Source organism: Oxyura jamaicensis, chromosome 3 (assembly GCF_011077185.1).
Source record: "Oxyura jamaicensis isolate SHBP4307 breed ruddy duck chromosome 3, BPBGC_Ojam_1.0, whole genome shotgun sequence".
In the NCBI taxonomy this organism is placed as follows: Eukaryota; Metazoa; Chordata; class Aves; order Anseriformes; family Anatidae; genus Oxyura; species Oxyura jamaicensis.
In genome coordinates, this window is record NC_048895.1 from 83,100,903 (window position 1) to 83,118,220 (window position 17,318).

At 39.5% G+C, this 17,318-nt stretch overlaps 1 protein-coding gene across 3 annotated transcripts in view; it reads left to right on the forward strand.

The window, feature by feature from the left end:
* Positions 1–1,101: 1,101 nt before the first annotated feature.
* The window catches only part of IBTK (inhibitor of Bruton tyrosine kinase), a 55,449-nt gene continuing 39,232 nt past the window's right edge, over positions 1,102–17,318 (forward strand). For all 3 annotated transcript variants that reach the window (XM_035321329.1, XM_035321330.1, XM_035321331.1), the window contains exons 1-7: positions 1,102–1,306; positions 8,764–9,424; positions 11,179–11,275; positions 12,672–12,796; positions 14,445–14,555; positions 15,769–15,939; positions 17,128–17,245. In XM_035321329.1, the coding sequence (XP_035177220.1) occupies positions 9,101–9,424; positions 11,179–11,275; positions 12,672–12,796; positions 14,445–14,555; positions 15,769–15,939; positions 17,128–17,245 (946 nt within the window). In that variant the 5' untranslated portion in view covers positions 1,102–1,306; positions 8,764–9,100. The remainder of the gene's footprint in view (positions 1,307–8,763; positions 9,425–11,178; positions 11,276–12,671; positions 12,797–14,444; positions 14,556–15,768; positions 15,940–17,127; positions 17,246–17,318) is intronic.

Below are 17,318 nucleotides of genomic sequence, written 5' to 3' on the forward strand. Positions count from 1 at the left end.
AACACAGAGAAATTCTGTCCATTGGCATAAACATTAATACAGCCTGTCTTTCCTTTTTATTTTGGAAAAAGTGATGTGCAATTCTTTTTCCTATTTTACACTGGGTACTACTTGTCTGGTTCCTTGCTTCCCATCCAAAATTGCAAAATCCAAATCCCATTCCAGATTAAACTGTAATCTGCACCTCCTATTACATCATCCAAAAAATAATAATAAATAAATTAAAAAAGTAGATCTGAAGTTTACTTTAGACACCCACTAAGTGAACCACGGGTAATTACTTTGCAAGATCGATTTCTCAAATCCTCGTGCACTTAACAAGCTTGTTTACAAGACTGCCCTGTGGGTTGGTGTCAAAAGCCTCACAAAAAATCAAGCTGTATCGTGTAAAATTAGACCACTTGCAGTGTCATAGTGAGAAGTTTAATTGGCTTAAGACAATCTGTCTCGATAAAGCCTTCTAGATGCTTTCTCTTATTTCCTGATTTCCTAGAGACCTGCCGATGGGTTATTTAATGATTTGTGCTTGACACCTCCCAGAGAGGTGCTGCCCTGTCAGAAACTTTGCTCAAAGCCATGCAAGCTGCATCAATTTGGGACAACCTCAGATGTTGATAATAATTCTTCTGAGATGGTTTTAACATTTTTATTAAGCAGGGCGTGTGTCCTTTGCCTGTTTCACTCTACCAATTGATGGTGTTTCATGGTATCGCAGCCAGCACTTCTAGCTGGCCACAATTTTCCGTTTCCCATTAAGTTTGACAGGAAAAATCCCTGAACCACCTCACACGTTTTTCCTTCACCCGCTCCTTCCCGGCGGCCCTTTCCCTCACTCAGCACTCGACGCGCACTCCACCCACCCCTCACCCGCGGCCGCCATTTTGTTTTAACCCTTGCGCGCCCCCCGACGGCGCCAGCGCGGCCGCCATTTTGTTTTAACCCTTGCCCGCCCCACAACCGCCCTCCATGGCCGCGACGCGCAGGCCACGCCCCCTTCCACCCTCCCTGTCACTCAATCCGGGCTCCGCCGCGGGCGGGTGTGGCCGCGACGTGATCCTCAGCCAATCAGCGCGCGAGCTGCGGCGGCGCCTCGGCCAATCGGCTGCTTGCTTCTTCAGGGGTGCGGCGGCAGCTGTCTGTTCGCCGCTCGCTGCTCCGCTGGCACCGGCCGCCGCCGCCTCCTCCTGCTGAGGTGCCGCGGTACCCGCAGCGGCCTGGCTCTGACCCGGCGTCACTGAGGATGAGCCCCCGCGCTGCCCAGCGCGCCTCCCGCCCTGCCCGGCCGAGCCCATTCATCTAGCGACTGGTAAGGGGCGGGCCGCCGGTGTGTCCGGGGGGACCGGGACGGGGACACCGGGACGGGGGGGGGGGGGCTCCGCTGGGACAGCTGGGGAGAGCCGCGCGGTCCTCGCTGCCGCGTTTGCGTGGCTGTTAAAGTGGCCACCGACCCCCCTGCCGGCCTCCCCCCCCCCCCCCCCGGGGCTGGCGCTGAGAGACTTGTCAGGCGCTGGCGGCAGCCTCCGCTCTCCTTAGCTGGAGGTTCCCGGGAAGCCTTTGCTGTGTCTGCCCCTCCCGGGGGTGTTTGCTGGCCGCTGCTGGTAACAGCTTACGGCGTTGCTGCCGAGCTGCAGCGTTGAACACCGGAGAGTTGAAATCACCTAGTTGGTTTAAAAGAATGTTTGTGCGTGGCCTTGTTCGGGCCGGCCACCTGATCTCCGCCGTCTGGCCCTTTCCTTGCTGACGTGGTCAATGTAGTTGTCTGTCTTCAGGGGCCACAGCTTGGGGCTTGCAAAAAATAAATATAAAAGCACGCAGGAACATCTGATGTGGGTAGTTTTTAACAGCACTTTACTGAAAGTTCTGAGTTCATACAGAAAAATCTGCTAAGTCTAAGACTTGATTTACTTATCTCATGGAGCTTTAAGTACAGTGAAATTCCAGAAGGCACTCTTGGTTCATTACTCTTCACTTTCACTGAAATACAAATTAACTTCAAATCTAGAGCAGGATACTATTGTATTGTGGAAATGTCTGTAACTGTGCTTCTGTGTTACCACTTTCACTGTGTTTTAATTTTCTGATAATGTTATTAAATTATGTAGTTTCACTGTTTCCAGAAAAGGGAAGCACAGTGTTTCACAGTTTCCTGTTCAGGAGCTGTTAACAGAGATACCTTGTTATTTCTGACAAACTGAACTTCTCTGAGGTGTTGCAGCTGAATTCAGCCCCCCGTGTTACTTCGGTGTTTGTTTGACAGACTGTCTGCCTTCAGTTCAGAGCGTTTGTTAGCAGTCTTAGGAGCAAATGGGTTAGAGCTGTTGGTATTATCTTAAAGAAAGAAGTTATGTCAAAAGGCTGAATCACTGATTGTCTCATCCCAATAATGACCCTGCTGTCCTCATTGTGAAGGCAGAAGTTGCAGAAAGTTTGGAGAGTATCTAAAGCCACTAGCTGCAGGGTTTCGAAGTGGTAGCAGAGAGGCCCCAGCCTAGTAAATGCAGCAGCATGGATCTGCCACAGCTAAGGGAGCATAGCAGGCATAGTGGAACCTGTTATTTTATAGATTCAGTAGGATTTTATCTGTAGCTTTACTTCTAGGCAGGTCACATCTATTTAAAATTTACCAGGTTACTTATCTAGTCCATTTTGAGAATATCTGTGGGTAGCCTCATTTGTGATCAGCGTATCTTTTGAAAGTGATTCCTGACATAATTTTAATCTTTTATGAAGTTTGAATGAGTACTTACCCATTGCCGGGGCAACGGATTGATTTTTGTTCTTTTTGTAAATAACCTTCCTGTTTGAAGACTGTGGTCAGTAGAAAACACAGCTGAGGGATAAAACAGATCCTGTTTGTTCAGGCTGTACTCGCAGGTTGTTTTGTAAACCTTTTGAATCCTAATTGCTCTTTCCACAGTCTTCTTCCACTTTACCTGCTTCTCTTAAAATTTAATGTCCGAACTAGAGGCAGAGTTCTGCCTGCTGCTTTATGTATTGAGAACAGCAGAACCATTACTTTCCATGTCTTGTATGTGATGCCCCATGAAAATTATTGAGAAAGAGCTATGTTTTTAGGATTCTATTTGGGACCATCTTATTTTCAAATCACCTGGAGATGGTATATAGCTTAAATTTCTTACGTTTCCCCTTTTTTGATACTCAGACACTTCCTTCTATACTGGGGGAGGCCCCAGTATATTCAAATAATATTGTTCAAGGGGTTGAATAATCTTGATTGATGTTCAGACTTCTAGCAAATGCTCAGAGGATTTCCGAACAGGTTAAATGCTTTGTGGAGATGTAATCTCCTGAGTAGGAATTAGTAATCTCGCTCTGCTTTAAAGCCTTGGTCAACGTGCTGCTTATAGCTGACGGGTGTGTTTTCTATTATTTATCTTGGAACTCATCTGTCTTCAGCGGCTTCTTGCTATGTATCCTTGAGGATACATTGCTTAATGTCAGTCCTGCATTATCACCTAGCTTCAATTTGCTAGTCCCTTTTATCAGATTCTAAACTGCAACTCTAACATGTATTAGTGTCTTTAAGTAAGACTTCAGTCATCAGAAGATCCTGGAAAATCAGTGACATTCTAGCAAACAACCAGAAACAAAAAAAAAACAAAAACAACAAAAACAAACAAAAAACACAAACAAACAAAAAACAAACAAACAAACAAACAAAAAAAAACAAAACGAAAAAACCACCCCGGAAATGTTTAAGAACTCACCGTGCACTTAGAAGGCTGGATTTACCTTATTGAAGTTTGACGTTGCCAGTCATAACTCTTCATTTAAGCTTCTAGCAACTTATCAAGAGTGAATTTTGTATCTTCTTAAAAGCAATGTTATTTACATTAATAATAATAAAAAAGGGGTATTAGTCTTGACAAAGAAAACTCTAGTCTTCTTTCTTTTGTGAAAAATAGAAACTGTTACATACTTTGATTGTAGGAGAGCCCAACATCAGGTAGTTTTTCACCAAGTGCATCCTGGATGTAATTGGTGGTTAGAAAAAAATCAATACCACTTAAAAATAAATTAAAAAGAAAACAGAACAGTGAGTGGGATGAGGACAGGTTATGCTAATTTAATGGTTAAACAAGAAATATGTTCTTATTAAAGCGTCCAGAAGCTGGGTTTCGAAGCCATATTGCTCTTCTAGCAGTTGAGTTACTGTGATGCAATGCACATAGAAGATGCAAGCCCAGCAATCTGTCCTCATGGAGCATTGAGTTCTCTCTGCTGGAATCTCTTCTTGTTTTCTCTTTTACTTCCGTGCCAGGGCCATTGTCTTTTGTGCTATTGGGAACAAAACGAAAAAAAACCACCCAGCAGTTGGCCACTGCCTTGGTATGACGTCCACATCCATGTTAGTCAGATTTTGCTAGATACAGTACTTGTAGACATAATTTCTGATTGTTCGATACAATAGGCTGTCCTCAGGAAGGATCTGAAATACTGTAGATGTGAATCCCAGTATCAAATGTGTGTGCGCCTCCCAAGCTGGCACTTCCAGTGCCCGTTTGTGGTAAATGCCAGGTAGGTGTTGGTTGCCCTTCTCTTCTGAGAGCACACCTGTACTTTTAAGCCAGGTGTGTGTGGAAATACTTTATAGAAAAAAAAAAAGAAAGTGTAAATGGAGAATAAGATGGTACAGAAGTGGCTATGAGCAGTCTGGTATTTTCCTTCGTCCATTAGCTCGTGATCTCTCTGTGCTGACTGTCAGCATTCCAGACATCACAAAAATGTTGTTGGATACTCTGCCATTGCTGGGTTTGGCTTCTGAAGACAGTGACCAGGAAACAGACAGGGAGTTCCTAAGGCTGCCTCTGTGCTGGCACCTCCTTTTTTTTGGCTTTATTGTTCTGAGATTTCATGTTACCAGAATATAATTGATTATATATTTTTTATCTCTTCTGGGAAGCATCTCAGATAATGAGAAAGCTCAACAGAACCCTTGAACTAGAAGACCCCTAACCCACCAGCAGTCCCTTGTACACAGCTGTGATATGCTGCGAGATTTCTAGAGCTCCCCAGTGGGAAGCTGCTTCTGTCTGCTTTGTTTATTGTTCCAAAGACTGAACAGAATCTCAAGATCTTATCTGTGCACTCTGATGTTTGCAGGAAAAGACATGTACCATTGTCCTCCTTAGTTGTCATGGGATTTCTTAGCTTACTCTGGAAGCTGTGTAGGATCTTAGTTTCATACTTGGAGAGAGAAGTGACAGCCTTGATCTTAGACTTCTTAAGAGAGACAAATTTCTGCCTATTTGTAGCAACTCCTTGAAAGAAACAGAAATTTGGGACAGTGTAGTAGGTAGAGACTTTTCCAGCTGGAGGAGTTCTGACTCCATGAAGTCAGAGGGCTCCTCTCTATCTACAGCCCTTATGCTGGGTAGCATGTAAAGAGAAATCATTCCTTTAAAGCAGCTCTGCTTGGAGGGAGGCTGGCAGCTGAGGAGTGGTGGTGCTTGGCCCTCTCTAGGGAAAGAGCCAAGGAGGAGGTCTCACTTCCAGGAGCCCAGATACCACAAAGGCTTTGTTCCTGCTTTGGAATGGCCTCCTGCTTGGCTGTAATCTTTTTAAGTTTTCTTGGGCAGTGAATATTGTACTAAGTAGCTCATGTCTCTTGGGGGAAAATGCAGAAAACAATTTGATGCTGAAATGAAGACATCTTCGAGATAGTCTGAGTATTGTTCTAATTTTTCCATTTCCAATTCCATTTTGTGTCAATTTTTTTCTCTAATGAAAATGCTAATTAAGAAGAATTTGAATTCCAACCCATTGTATCATAAAAATATTTAAGGGGTGATAATCTTATTTACATATTTGCCTTTCAGTAACTGCAGTGTTAGGAAGACACTACTGTGTCTTTCTAATGGTGAAAGTCTATAGAACTATCTGCTGGTTCTGTACCCATTTTGAGCTTGTTTTAGGTTCTGATCATTCAGCTGATACTTCATATACTTACAACTAAGCATTTTGACAACAATCACAAGATTTTCACACAGACGTGAGCATCACTTCACAATTTTAAAGTTGAAAGGTTTCACTTAAAGACCTACTTCATATTTAAAAATAGCTAGATCTGATTATTAACTCCTTGTAATGATGTGACTGTGTTATTGGCGTGTCATTATTGTGGAGGGTTGAAACCTTGATTGACAGCCATCTGTCTGGAAAGGCAAGGTGCATGTATCAATGTACAAATATAGTATCTTGTGTTGTAATGTTTATAGAAAAGGAGGGCTGGGTTAGGGTGACTTACAAAGAAGTAATTCAGCAGAGTCCCATTTCGCATAGCTGCAGTAAGTATCACCATAATGGAATTCGTGTGAGGTAGGCAGGGTTGTGTCTATTTGCAGACTTTTTATCCTTTTGATAATTGGTTTGTTGTCCACAGTGTTTCGGTGTTTGGTCCCTTAGGCTAGAGCTCAGGTGCTTTAAAGAAGCAGTTTTTATCTTGCCCTTCTGTTCCGTTCTTGTAATGGCACACGTTTTTGGAACCAGGATGTATGTTCTCTCAAACCCTTTACCCATGCAATTCAGTGTTGTAAATAGATGAGTATTTGCCGAGGGAAGGTATGTCATGGGGCATGGCAGGGCTGCTGCCTTGGGTGGTGGTGCTGTTTCGTTCCACTAGACCTAACAGATTAGTCAACTTTATTTAAGACTTCCCTGGGGATTTCTTCTTTGTGCTTTTTATGCTTACTTTTCTTTGTAGAAATGCTTTGTAGACTAGCAATTTCTTAAAAATTAATAATATATAAGATGTGCTTCACAAGGCATGAAGTAAAATTCCTACTTCTTCCACAGCATGATTTTATTGCCTTGTGGAGTACTGATGAAATGTGACAAATTGGTTTGAAGATGATAATAGCAATTCTGATGTTCTTCCTATAGATGTCCAAATATGTTTTAGAATGATTGCTATTTAGAATTCTAGAGTGTGTGGTGCACTGGCAATCTAAGTCAGAAACATTTCTGAATGTTGCTCCCAGACAGAGATGAGGGACTAAATTATAGAGAATAAAACCTATTTTTCCACCACTGCTCTTAGAAATTGTTTTGAAAGTACCTGGTGTACAACTGTGACCTGTAGATTTCCGATCCAAATATTTAATCCCCTCTGAATGAAGAGGAAAAATAGTTGTTGGAGGCTTTGTCATGAGATGTTTAAATGCCCTTGGATTAGGACTGTGGGTTGTTTGTTTGTTTATTCTCTCAAAAGTTTAGGTTCCATCACTAGCATTTGCTTTAAACTGTGTGGCCATCAATGATAATTCTTAAAACAGGAGGAGGACTGGGACTTCTGATTTTTCTTCCAAGCAAAGTCATTTTTCCTCGACATATCTTTGCAGATAGAGGCGGTAGCAAAATGCTGTTATATGTTCAGTGCCTGAGAACAAAGGAAGCTGAGATGGACACACTTTTGGGGGGAGGGAAAGGAGTGGGGTATGCATGGCTATACCTATGCAGGTCTACATTGACTGCTGAGCTGGAAAGATAGCAGATTTTTTTTTTCTTCTAGGGGATTTGTTAACATTTTTAGTTTTAATTATCCATCTTTCATGGTTGCATTGTCTGACTTCTTTTTGGAATATTTTACTCATTGGTAGAATGTTTTTAAACTGCAGTTTGAATAGTGAGCAAAGCCATCAAGGAGTTTGATGCGATTTAACGCTCCTTGACTCAGTTTGGTGCTTATGCTTGAAATGTTAGTGTGAAGTGTTTTGGGACTGAATAGCAGTTTGCTTTATGCAGAGCACTGGTGATGTGTGTACTTCACTTTTTTATTTTAGATGGTTTATGTGTAATTTTTATTCTCTCAAGTTTGTGAGCTGTAATGCTTAAATATACCTGCACGTTTTAATAGGCTAGATGAGTACTTCTGTCAGGCCTTGCTTACATTTCATAAAGTATATGCCAAAGAAGGATGGATATGCTAAAATATGCTAAGTGGATGCATAATATCTGCATATTAAAGCATACACATATAAGTATGCACGGATATGTGCCCCATCCAGCCTAGACCATCATTTCTTCTTGCCAGTTCCAGGAGCTTTCTACCTTTGCCTTGCATGACTGCAGCAGTCTGAATTCACGTCTCTTGTACAAGTTGCTTTTCTTTGCTTTCTTGCTGTCCTCCCTCTCACCTTTGTTAGTAGCTCTGGGAGTGGAGAGAAGCCTGCTTTGCGGGGAGATGGGTGGACGTTCAAGCCAGGGAAGGCAACCTGAGGATAATCCTTCAATGAAGTTGCCAAAGAAAATGGTGGTGGTCCCTCCCTCTGCCTGGGTGGGACTGACAAAGCTTCTGTCAGCTAAGATGTACTCAACACCTGTGTGTTTTTTTTTGTTTCGTTGTTTTCCCCAGTAGTCCTTCAGTTCTGTCTTTTGCTTTCTGATCACAAAGTAATATAATGAGTAAACCATTAGGGTCCTAAGGAGCCTGGGAAGGGGGAGCTTTTTTGTTTGTTGTTGTTGTTCTTTAGGTTACTTTTTGCAGCAGTTCACTGTGTAGCCTCAAAGACTTAAGTCAAAGGAAGGGAGGAGGTATTTTCTGAGGATGGGGTGGGGAAGGGAGTCATGGCTTTTCAGACTGGCTGAATGCCTATTTAAGCTCAGATGTTATGAGGAGTCAGTTAACCCTTGCCACATTGCTCTTGTATTTGTAAGCTCTTGTTTGATGTGCATTTAAGTTGGCACAGTTGATGGGGAAAAGAATTTCTTTTGACTGATCTCTTCTGTTTTGTTCTCTTTCAGGTCTCCCTTGCAATTATGGAGTTCTAGAAGAATAAGGGTGTGTGGAGGGGGAATCCCCCTCCCCACATGTGAGGTAGTTCTCTTTGGAATTTTTTTATGGACAACAATATTTGTTATATATGATGGTGAAATAAGACTTCTTAAAATATATATTTATAAATATTTATTTGGATCAAGTGCCAAACATAATAGTTTTCTAATGGCAGCTCAATAAAACTGGATTTACGTCCTTGGAATTACAACTTTTTGAAGGCACTGTGTTGTATACTGAATCAGAGTGCCTTGATATACTTGATGGTTGTTCCCCTTAAGGAGAGGAGCAGCCTCCGAAGTGAAGATGAATTCTCTCATGCCAGACTGCACTTCAAAGTGTCGATCTCTACAGCATGCTCTGGATGTTATTTCTGTAGTAACCAGAGGAAGTGACGGGCAGATCAAGGCCTTTCTGTCTTCTTACTGCTACAATGCTGCAACTATAAAGGATGCCTTTGGTAGAAACGTTCTACATCTTGCTTCATCTTGTGGCAAAAAAGGTGTGCTAGACTGGTTGGCTGAGACCAAAGGAGTAGATCTCGCGGCGAAAGACAAGGAGTCTGGATGGACAGCTTTGCACAGAAGTATATTTTATGGGTACATCGATTGTGTTTTGTCATTACTGAAGGTGAGTAATTTGCAGCTGCTGTTTTCCTTGAAATCTACAATTTTTGAGTTGTATCACTTCTAGAGAAGTAGTTTTTTAAATTTGATGTAAAGCCTATTGAGACTTAGTTTTAGTTTATGTTGAGATCACAGTGATTTACTTGAAACTTGTCTTTGTATTTATCAAAGATGTTCGTCTTTACCCATACAGACATCAGCACTGAGTCAGGCTTCTTGATCAACTGTAGACTTCCTTAAAGACTGGTTTGTATGAACAGTATTGATGTTAGGATCTGAAAAGTACAGAATGAACTTGATGTCAAAGACATTGCAAAAATAGACCCGCCAGTAATTATACCAATTAGTATTTTTAGAGAGCATAAAATATGAGCTTGGATGGAGTAGCAATTAGCAGTGGATCTTACGTTTGAGAGAGAAGCAGTTCAAGATGCACAGCATTTCATTAAGTGAATCCCCATTTCATTTATATCTTAACCAGGGCTTTCATTCAGTCCCCTTCCTTCCTTTCTTGCAATTGCTGTTTTTTCTCTGCTTCTTAGAAAGTTTTTTTAGACACCCTGAACCAAATACTTAATTAAAGTAAACTTTTTAAGGCTGAGATTTTTCCATTTTGAGATTAGCTTCCAGATATTCCATCCTCTAATGTGTGTGTCTGTATTTTTGGTACTTGCTTATATGAGATCTGTGCTGGTTTCCCCAAATGTATCCTACTTTTCTATCAGTTGCATAAGTGAGTGAGGTTTTTATGACAGGTGGCTTTGTTGATATTCCTCTAATAAGTAGGATGAGTCATGGAGAGTGCTCTACCTTCCAGTTCCTTAACCAAAGTCTCTCTGCTGTACTGTGTTATTACGAGCGAGTGTTCTTAAGGTATTATAACAATGACAGGAAGGGATTATAGAATATAATTATGAAATAGCTGAACTCTAAAGGGATTTCTGGGTGATTGTCTCGTCTAAACATCTGCATTCAGGTGTTCTAACCCCAGTCAAATAAAAATGTTTTTATATGTTTAAATGGTATTTCTTGTATTTAAATTTGTGCCCGTTGCCACTTGGCTTATCACTGGGTACCACTGATAATACTCTTCCCCCATCTCCTATCAGGTATTTTTGTATTTTTTATTTTATTATACATCTTTATAAGAATCCCCCCAACCTCCCAAATCTTCTCTAGGTTAATCATCTTGTCTATATTGTCTGGCTATTTGCATTGTCTTCCTTTTTTCACAGCAACTGTGGACTACTGTTCCCTGCTTGTTTTCAAAGTCACAGTCATTGTTTTCAATCTTTTCACTTCTCTAGCATGTCAAAACTTTTTTTTTTTAAATAACAAACAACTTGCCAGTAGAAGAAAAGGTATTTTTCAAAGATGGTAAATGAGTTTTTGGTAAATAGTTGCCCTCTTGCTCTTCCTAGATGGCAGTGCTTTACCTTCAAGTGAGTTTCCTCTGTGTTTCCATGATCACGTCTTATCACTCAATCAGTTTTCACGCAGTAATTTCTCAGTTAATGAATCAACTTAATGGGTGTAGCTGAACAGAATTAAACATGAACAGAAACAGTTTTGTTGTGTTATTTTTTCCCCCATATCTACTTAAAATTAACCATAAGTCTTCTGAAGATTTTCTTTTATCAATATTAAAGTTCAATTAAAGATTTATGTAGCTTTGTGAATGTTTACCTGGGTTACTTTGAGCTGTGGAGTTAACCTTATCTTTTCTTTTTCTCTTCCCCTTATCTGCTTCTATTTCAGCATGGTGTTAGTCTGTATGTTCAGGATAAAGAAGGCTTATCAGCCTTGGATCTTCTGATGAAAGACAGGCCAATCCATGTGGTGTTCAAGAAAACCGGTAGGAAATCAAATAAATTGTTTTACAAGGAGATACAATTCGACAGCATATTAATGTATATACCAGCACAGACAGTATTTTCAGTTTCTGATTAGGACTGTATAAGTTATTGAATACCTGAAGATGTGGTGTCACTAATGTCATAAGACAGCAGGTGCAGAATGTTGGCAGTAGATGCTGAATGCACATATGTAGCCTGAATGGACAAATAATGACTGGCTTAGAGGTTTTTTTTTAAAAAAAAGGGGGGGGGGAGAGGGGCTCTGGAGGAGAGCAAGTAATTTAATAGGTTGCCCAGAGATGTTGTGGAGACTCTGACCTTGGAGATTTTCAAAACCTGGAAGGACATGGTCCTGGGCAGCCATCTCTGGCTGACCGTGCTTGAGCAGCGGGGTTGGACTAGATGGTTTCCAGAGGTATCTTCCAACCTCTGCTATTCCACGATTATTCTCTTTATCTCAATTCAAGTTATCAGAGAGACTACCAAGTTACCAAAGACAATGTATTTGAATTCAGTAGGGTAGTTTACATCACTTCTGTATCTTCTGTGAAAAGAGGGGGAATATGTTCTTGAATCTTCAGAATACTTTTAAGGTAAGATAACTTGGTATGTTAGCTACAGTCATCCTAAATGCAGTAACCTGAAATAGGAAACGATTGTGTAAGAATAACTGATTGCACACAAATTTTTCTTTGACAGGAAACAAGTTTTTCCGGTGTTTTTTATTTATTTTTATGCTTATTCTTTTTGTACCCCACTTCTATGCCCTTTTCTCTGTGTCTCCAAGTGCAGTATGATTGCACGTGTAAAGTCCTTTTCAGCTTGTTTCCAGTCAGTTTAAGTGGTTTTGGTTATGCAAATCCTGAGTTTCATTTATTTTTACATTGCAATGTATTGTGAAATTCTTTAGTCCTTATAGCAGTAGTGCAACATGATTGAACGTACATTGATTTCAGTTTCCTACTCATCAGAAAATGGTGTTTGGAAGTCACTGTAACTGAGAGGTTATTTAAAAAATAATAAAGGATAATGAAGGTGCTTATGGCTTCTGTGCATAAGAGTTTCTGGGAAAGGCTTTTTACTAAATTGAAAAAGAAAAGCATATGCAACCTAAGGTAGTGGTAATGATCTTCCGAAAGCATCTACAGTAAATATTCTGCTGTGGAATGCTTACATTTTATGCAGCTGGAAAATAAGAGTGAGTAATGGTGGTTGTTTTCTATACATTATAGTCAAAGTATTTTGTTGTAGCATCTTCCTTTTCATAAGAATATATCTTTTTACACAACTTCTCTCTTCAAATTGTTAATAGAAACAGCAGGAGTTACTTTTCAAGTTTGGTATGCATGAAACTGCTATATTGACAAGCTGCAGAGATAATATTTTTCATTGCAGATCCCACAGAAGTTTACACCTGGGGAAACAATATAAATTTTACTTTGGGTCATGGTGGTCAACAGAGTAAACATCATCCTGAGTTGGTGGACCTCTTTCCTCGGAACAGCATTTATATCAAACAGGTATTCTGGAAGTATTACATAGGCACCTTTCTTAGTGTTAGTGTGGAGGGGGAAACAACTATCAAAAATGTCATCAACCTTTGAAAATATACAGAGGAAAAAAATGTTGTCTGATTTTTATTTTATTTATTACATTTTTTTCTTCCTACTTACTTCTCAGCAAGCAGTCTCCATTGATCTGGCAAGCAGCTTAGAGCAACCAGGGAATATTAGACTTGGCCTGCTGTATTATGTTTTTGCTGCTTTACATCCCCATATCCCCCAGTGAAATTATGGTTCTCTGTGCTTCGTGGGGAGAATGCTTTTTGATAGCTATTGATGATTTGCCTTGGATATATGGCTTGTAGATCACTAAAATAATTCAGGAGCTTGATGCTTCTGTAATTGTTCTAAGTTTCTCACTTCTAATGCAGCTCCCCTAGTGAACTGAAGTCGGATAGTGGATTTGTTTGGTATGTGTGGAATTAAGTCATCTTGTTTTGAAAGCAGTTTGTGCTGTTACAGCACTTCTCCTGTTAATGTAGTTTGTTCCTAATAACTTGTGACTTAAGTTTAAGAATAGGTTACAGTACAGACTGAACAAGCATTAAGTGCAAAATGCAAAATCTGCTGCAGCTTTGTGTTTCATTCAGCAATTCTGAGTTGGTATTGTTGCCCTTAAAACTGAATCTTTTGGGCTTCTGCTAGCCTGCAGGCCTATGCTTAAACAGATTTTGATAAATACAAACTCTTCAAGTAAGTTCAGGCAATATATACAAAATTTAAAGCAAGTATTTTGTGTTTCTTGTGACTTGATTTGGTAGTGCCTGTGCTATAATACTAGAATATTAGCCATATTTTCATGAAAAGGTAAATCATAACATTTGAGAATATTTGTTGTCTCATAAATCTTAAGCTTTTAAAGAGGCTTACTACACAGGTAAAACAGTGAAATACCAAGAAGTGCGCCTGAATCTTGTGTCCTGTACTTGAGTAACAGAAAATTGCTGGAATTGTTTTATAAATTGGCCTACTTTCCTATACTCCAGCCTACACTGTAGTTTAATCTGTTCTGGGGACTCTGTACTGTGGCCAGCCTAGTCATAAGATTTGTATGGCAAGCTGCTGTAACTTCGCTGTCTAAGCAAAGGTCAGGGAGATGTATACAACAGATGCATTTCACTTTGAGTTGAATTCTCCCTTTCCTTAGGAGGCTGTGGTGGTTATAGTGGTAATAGAAAAAAATGCACATTGGCTAATTGAACTAATTTCAGGGCAGGTTTTGCAATTGAGGGGACAAACAGTGTGTGGCTTTAATCATGCCTCTTCATTGTGTTTTTCCTTATTCAATAATTATAGCTTTTCTTTTTTAGTTTGTTAGCATGAGATAATTATAAAAGCATGCCAAAAAGGATATCAAAGTAACAACTTCGATTACTTGCATTTTTGAAAACACTGCTTAGGTTATTTAGACCTTGGGTTGAAGATCTTGTTTTGCAGCACTGCATACGGTTTCCTGGTCACAAGTTCTGTCTGTATTGTGATAAGTTATCTTTAATAAAGCTGAACTTGTTCATGAGGTAGTTTTTGCAGGTGTTTTTGGATTATCTAAGAAAAATGTGTCCTGTATTCCCCCTTCCCTGCCCTTTTTTTGTCCCTTTTCTTTCAGGTGGTACTCTGCAAATTCCACTCAGTGTTCCTTTCCCACAAAGGTCAAATTTATACGTGTGGACATGGACAAGGAGGACGTTTGGGTCATGGTGATGAACAGACATGCCTGGTATCTTAATCCTGTCTTGTGTGTAGTCTAGCATGATATTTCTTTGATATCAAACAGGAAGTCTGAATTAGAGTTTCTGTGAGTGTACTCTTAAAACTTCTTTAGTCAATTTACTGTTGATTTTAAATAATATCCCTTTCCCCACCAAATAACAGGAGAAAACTGCTTCAGTACTAGAAGTGATATGACAAAGAGTAGAATAACATACGTTTAAATGTATTATAATTTAAGATAACTTTAAGATAACTTTATACTGAGGTGAAACTTTTGTGTTAAGTTGGTCCAAAAGGTAGAGGATGCCAGATAAGTGGAAGCAAACGGATTTCTGCTGAGCTGACTTCTTAAATAGATTTATGATGCTGTCAGATGAGTGTCATTACTGGCAGAAGCAGTACTGTGGAGTTGGTAGTGATGGTAGAGTTGCTTCTTGTTAGACTTGCACAGCTGTTATGTGAATTCATTTGAATAGTAGTGTTGCAGTATGCAAAACCAAAATTTGAGCAGACAGATATGATGGAAATACAATTCAGACTTCAGTATCTTATCCTGTCTACCTGGTAGTGTGTATTTAGTTTACAGCACAATACTTCTAATTTTTAAAAGTTACTAATATTGGGTATATGATAGAACTTGATACTATGTTGCTGGCTTCTATGGTGAAGACTGGAGATCTCTTTTGAACACATTTTTTAAAGAACGCAGTTCTAGAAAATCAGATTTATTTTTTTTCTAAAGGGATGCAAACTGATGTTTTCAAAATGGGATGTTGCCCAGTCAAATAAAGGAGAATTCCTGGTAGAGGGCATAAAGTGTTGAAGATACAGAACTGCTTCCTTAATCTGTGTTATTTTCTTGGGATTATCCTGTATTTGTGTGGAAGGGAGAAGCCTATTGCTCATTGTAATTTAAAAAGAAAAACAAAAGATGTTACAGTTAATACATTTCTACCTGTCTTCAAGATATAGTTCCCACCGTGATTTCAGAGCAGGTAGTTTAAAAATCATCTCTCCCTTGATAGCAAAGGATGTGTTTCACATCGCTCAAAGAAAGTCGTTTGTCTCATTGCATCGGAGGTGGTAATTTTGGTAATGAGTTTATTATATTTTCACATAGATTTTCATCTGTATTTCAATATTTTATGACTTTCTGTTTGTGGCATTGTGGTTAATTACGTGGTCAATGACTAATATAAAACTTTTTTTTTCTTGTTTAGGTTCCAAGACTTGTAGAAGGCTTAGCTGGCCACCAGTGCTCCCAGATAGCAGCAGCTAAGGATCATACTGTTGTTTTAACAGAAGATGGATGTGTCTACACGTTTGGTCTAAATACTTTCCATCAGTTGGGTATTCTTCCTCCTCCTGCTAACTGCAATGTTCCCAGACAGGTAAAAATAACGTCAGCCAAAAACTTACTTGTGATGTGGTTTGGTTTTTGTTATTTTTTTTGTTTTGTTTTCTTATAACAAAGTGAAATATGAAGATTATATAAATAACTTTTAAAGTTTTTCGGGACAGTGGAGAGGAATCAGAATTCAGATAAAATCTTGATTCTGTTATCATACATCTCAATCTTAAATACTTACCTATGTCCTGATTTACATCTCAGTTCGTAACCTGAAAAATGCTAAAGTTTGTAGTAACAAGTATAGTACAATCTCCAAAATCTTTCCCCTCAAACAGTTCTGAAGCTGAAATAGACTAAGAATAAAAACTATGTATTACTTGAGACTAATAATCTTAACACCTTCTGGATCACTGAATGATGGATCTAAGAGTTTGACAGTAATGTCCTTTGGTGGAAGCACTGATTCTGGAATTGTACTACTTTGGAAAGAATAGAAACAGGGAGGAGAAATAACCAAAGAGAACCCATGAGGCTTCAGGAGAGGTTATAGGAGAGGCTATATTTCTATGCTAAAAATATATTATATATATATGTATATAAAGGAAATAAGAATTACTTCACCTTTTACTGAAAAGAAGTTTCATCTGGAGTAAAAAAAAATATGTACTGCTAGTGTTATAAAAGTAGGGAATAATATTTGGCAAAAGTGCAACAGGGTAGTGTTTTGGGGTACAATGGGATGCCCTTCTGTTGTGTAATGATAACTGTTTATCCACAGTATTTACTTCAGTCTTGATCATCAAGAATTATCTGGAATATCAAGTCAAGTCTGACATGTGGAATTAGTACTATAGTGTACTGCAATGTGTTTAGGGCATTAGGCTTACAAGCTGAAACTTTTCAATTGACAGTTCAGCAGCACCTGAGTTGTCTTTGCCTGTCTTACACATGTGCTGTGCAGTCCTGATTGGCATCTTACATATGAAGACAGCCTAAGAAGATTAGATTCTAGTTCTAATGAGATACTGAAAAAAGTATTTTTTGGTCACAAATGCAATAGCGTCCCACTTGACAAACTTCTGAAATAATCCTTATTAGACTGTACATGGATACTGTACCAATACTGTATTCTTAATGACTTTGGGAGTTAAATGTTGTCAGAAGTTTGTACATGTGAAATTCACCCGTTGCTGCTTAATATTAAGATGTACTTTGGATTTGTGCTTAGGTTCAGGCAAAAAACCTGAAAGGTAGAATGGTGATTGGAGTGGCTGCAGGCAGATTCCATACAGTGCTATGGACTAAGGAAGCAGTGTATACCATGGGGCTGAATGGCGGCCAACTAGGTAAGGTAGAAGCGTTCTGAAAGTAAAACCCAGCCATTAAAAGATGTTACTCATACTAAAGCTGTTGTTTGCT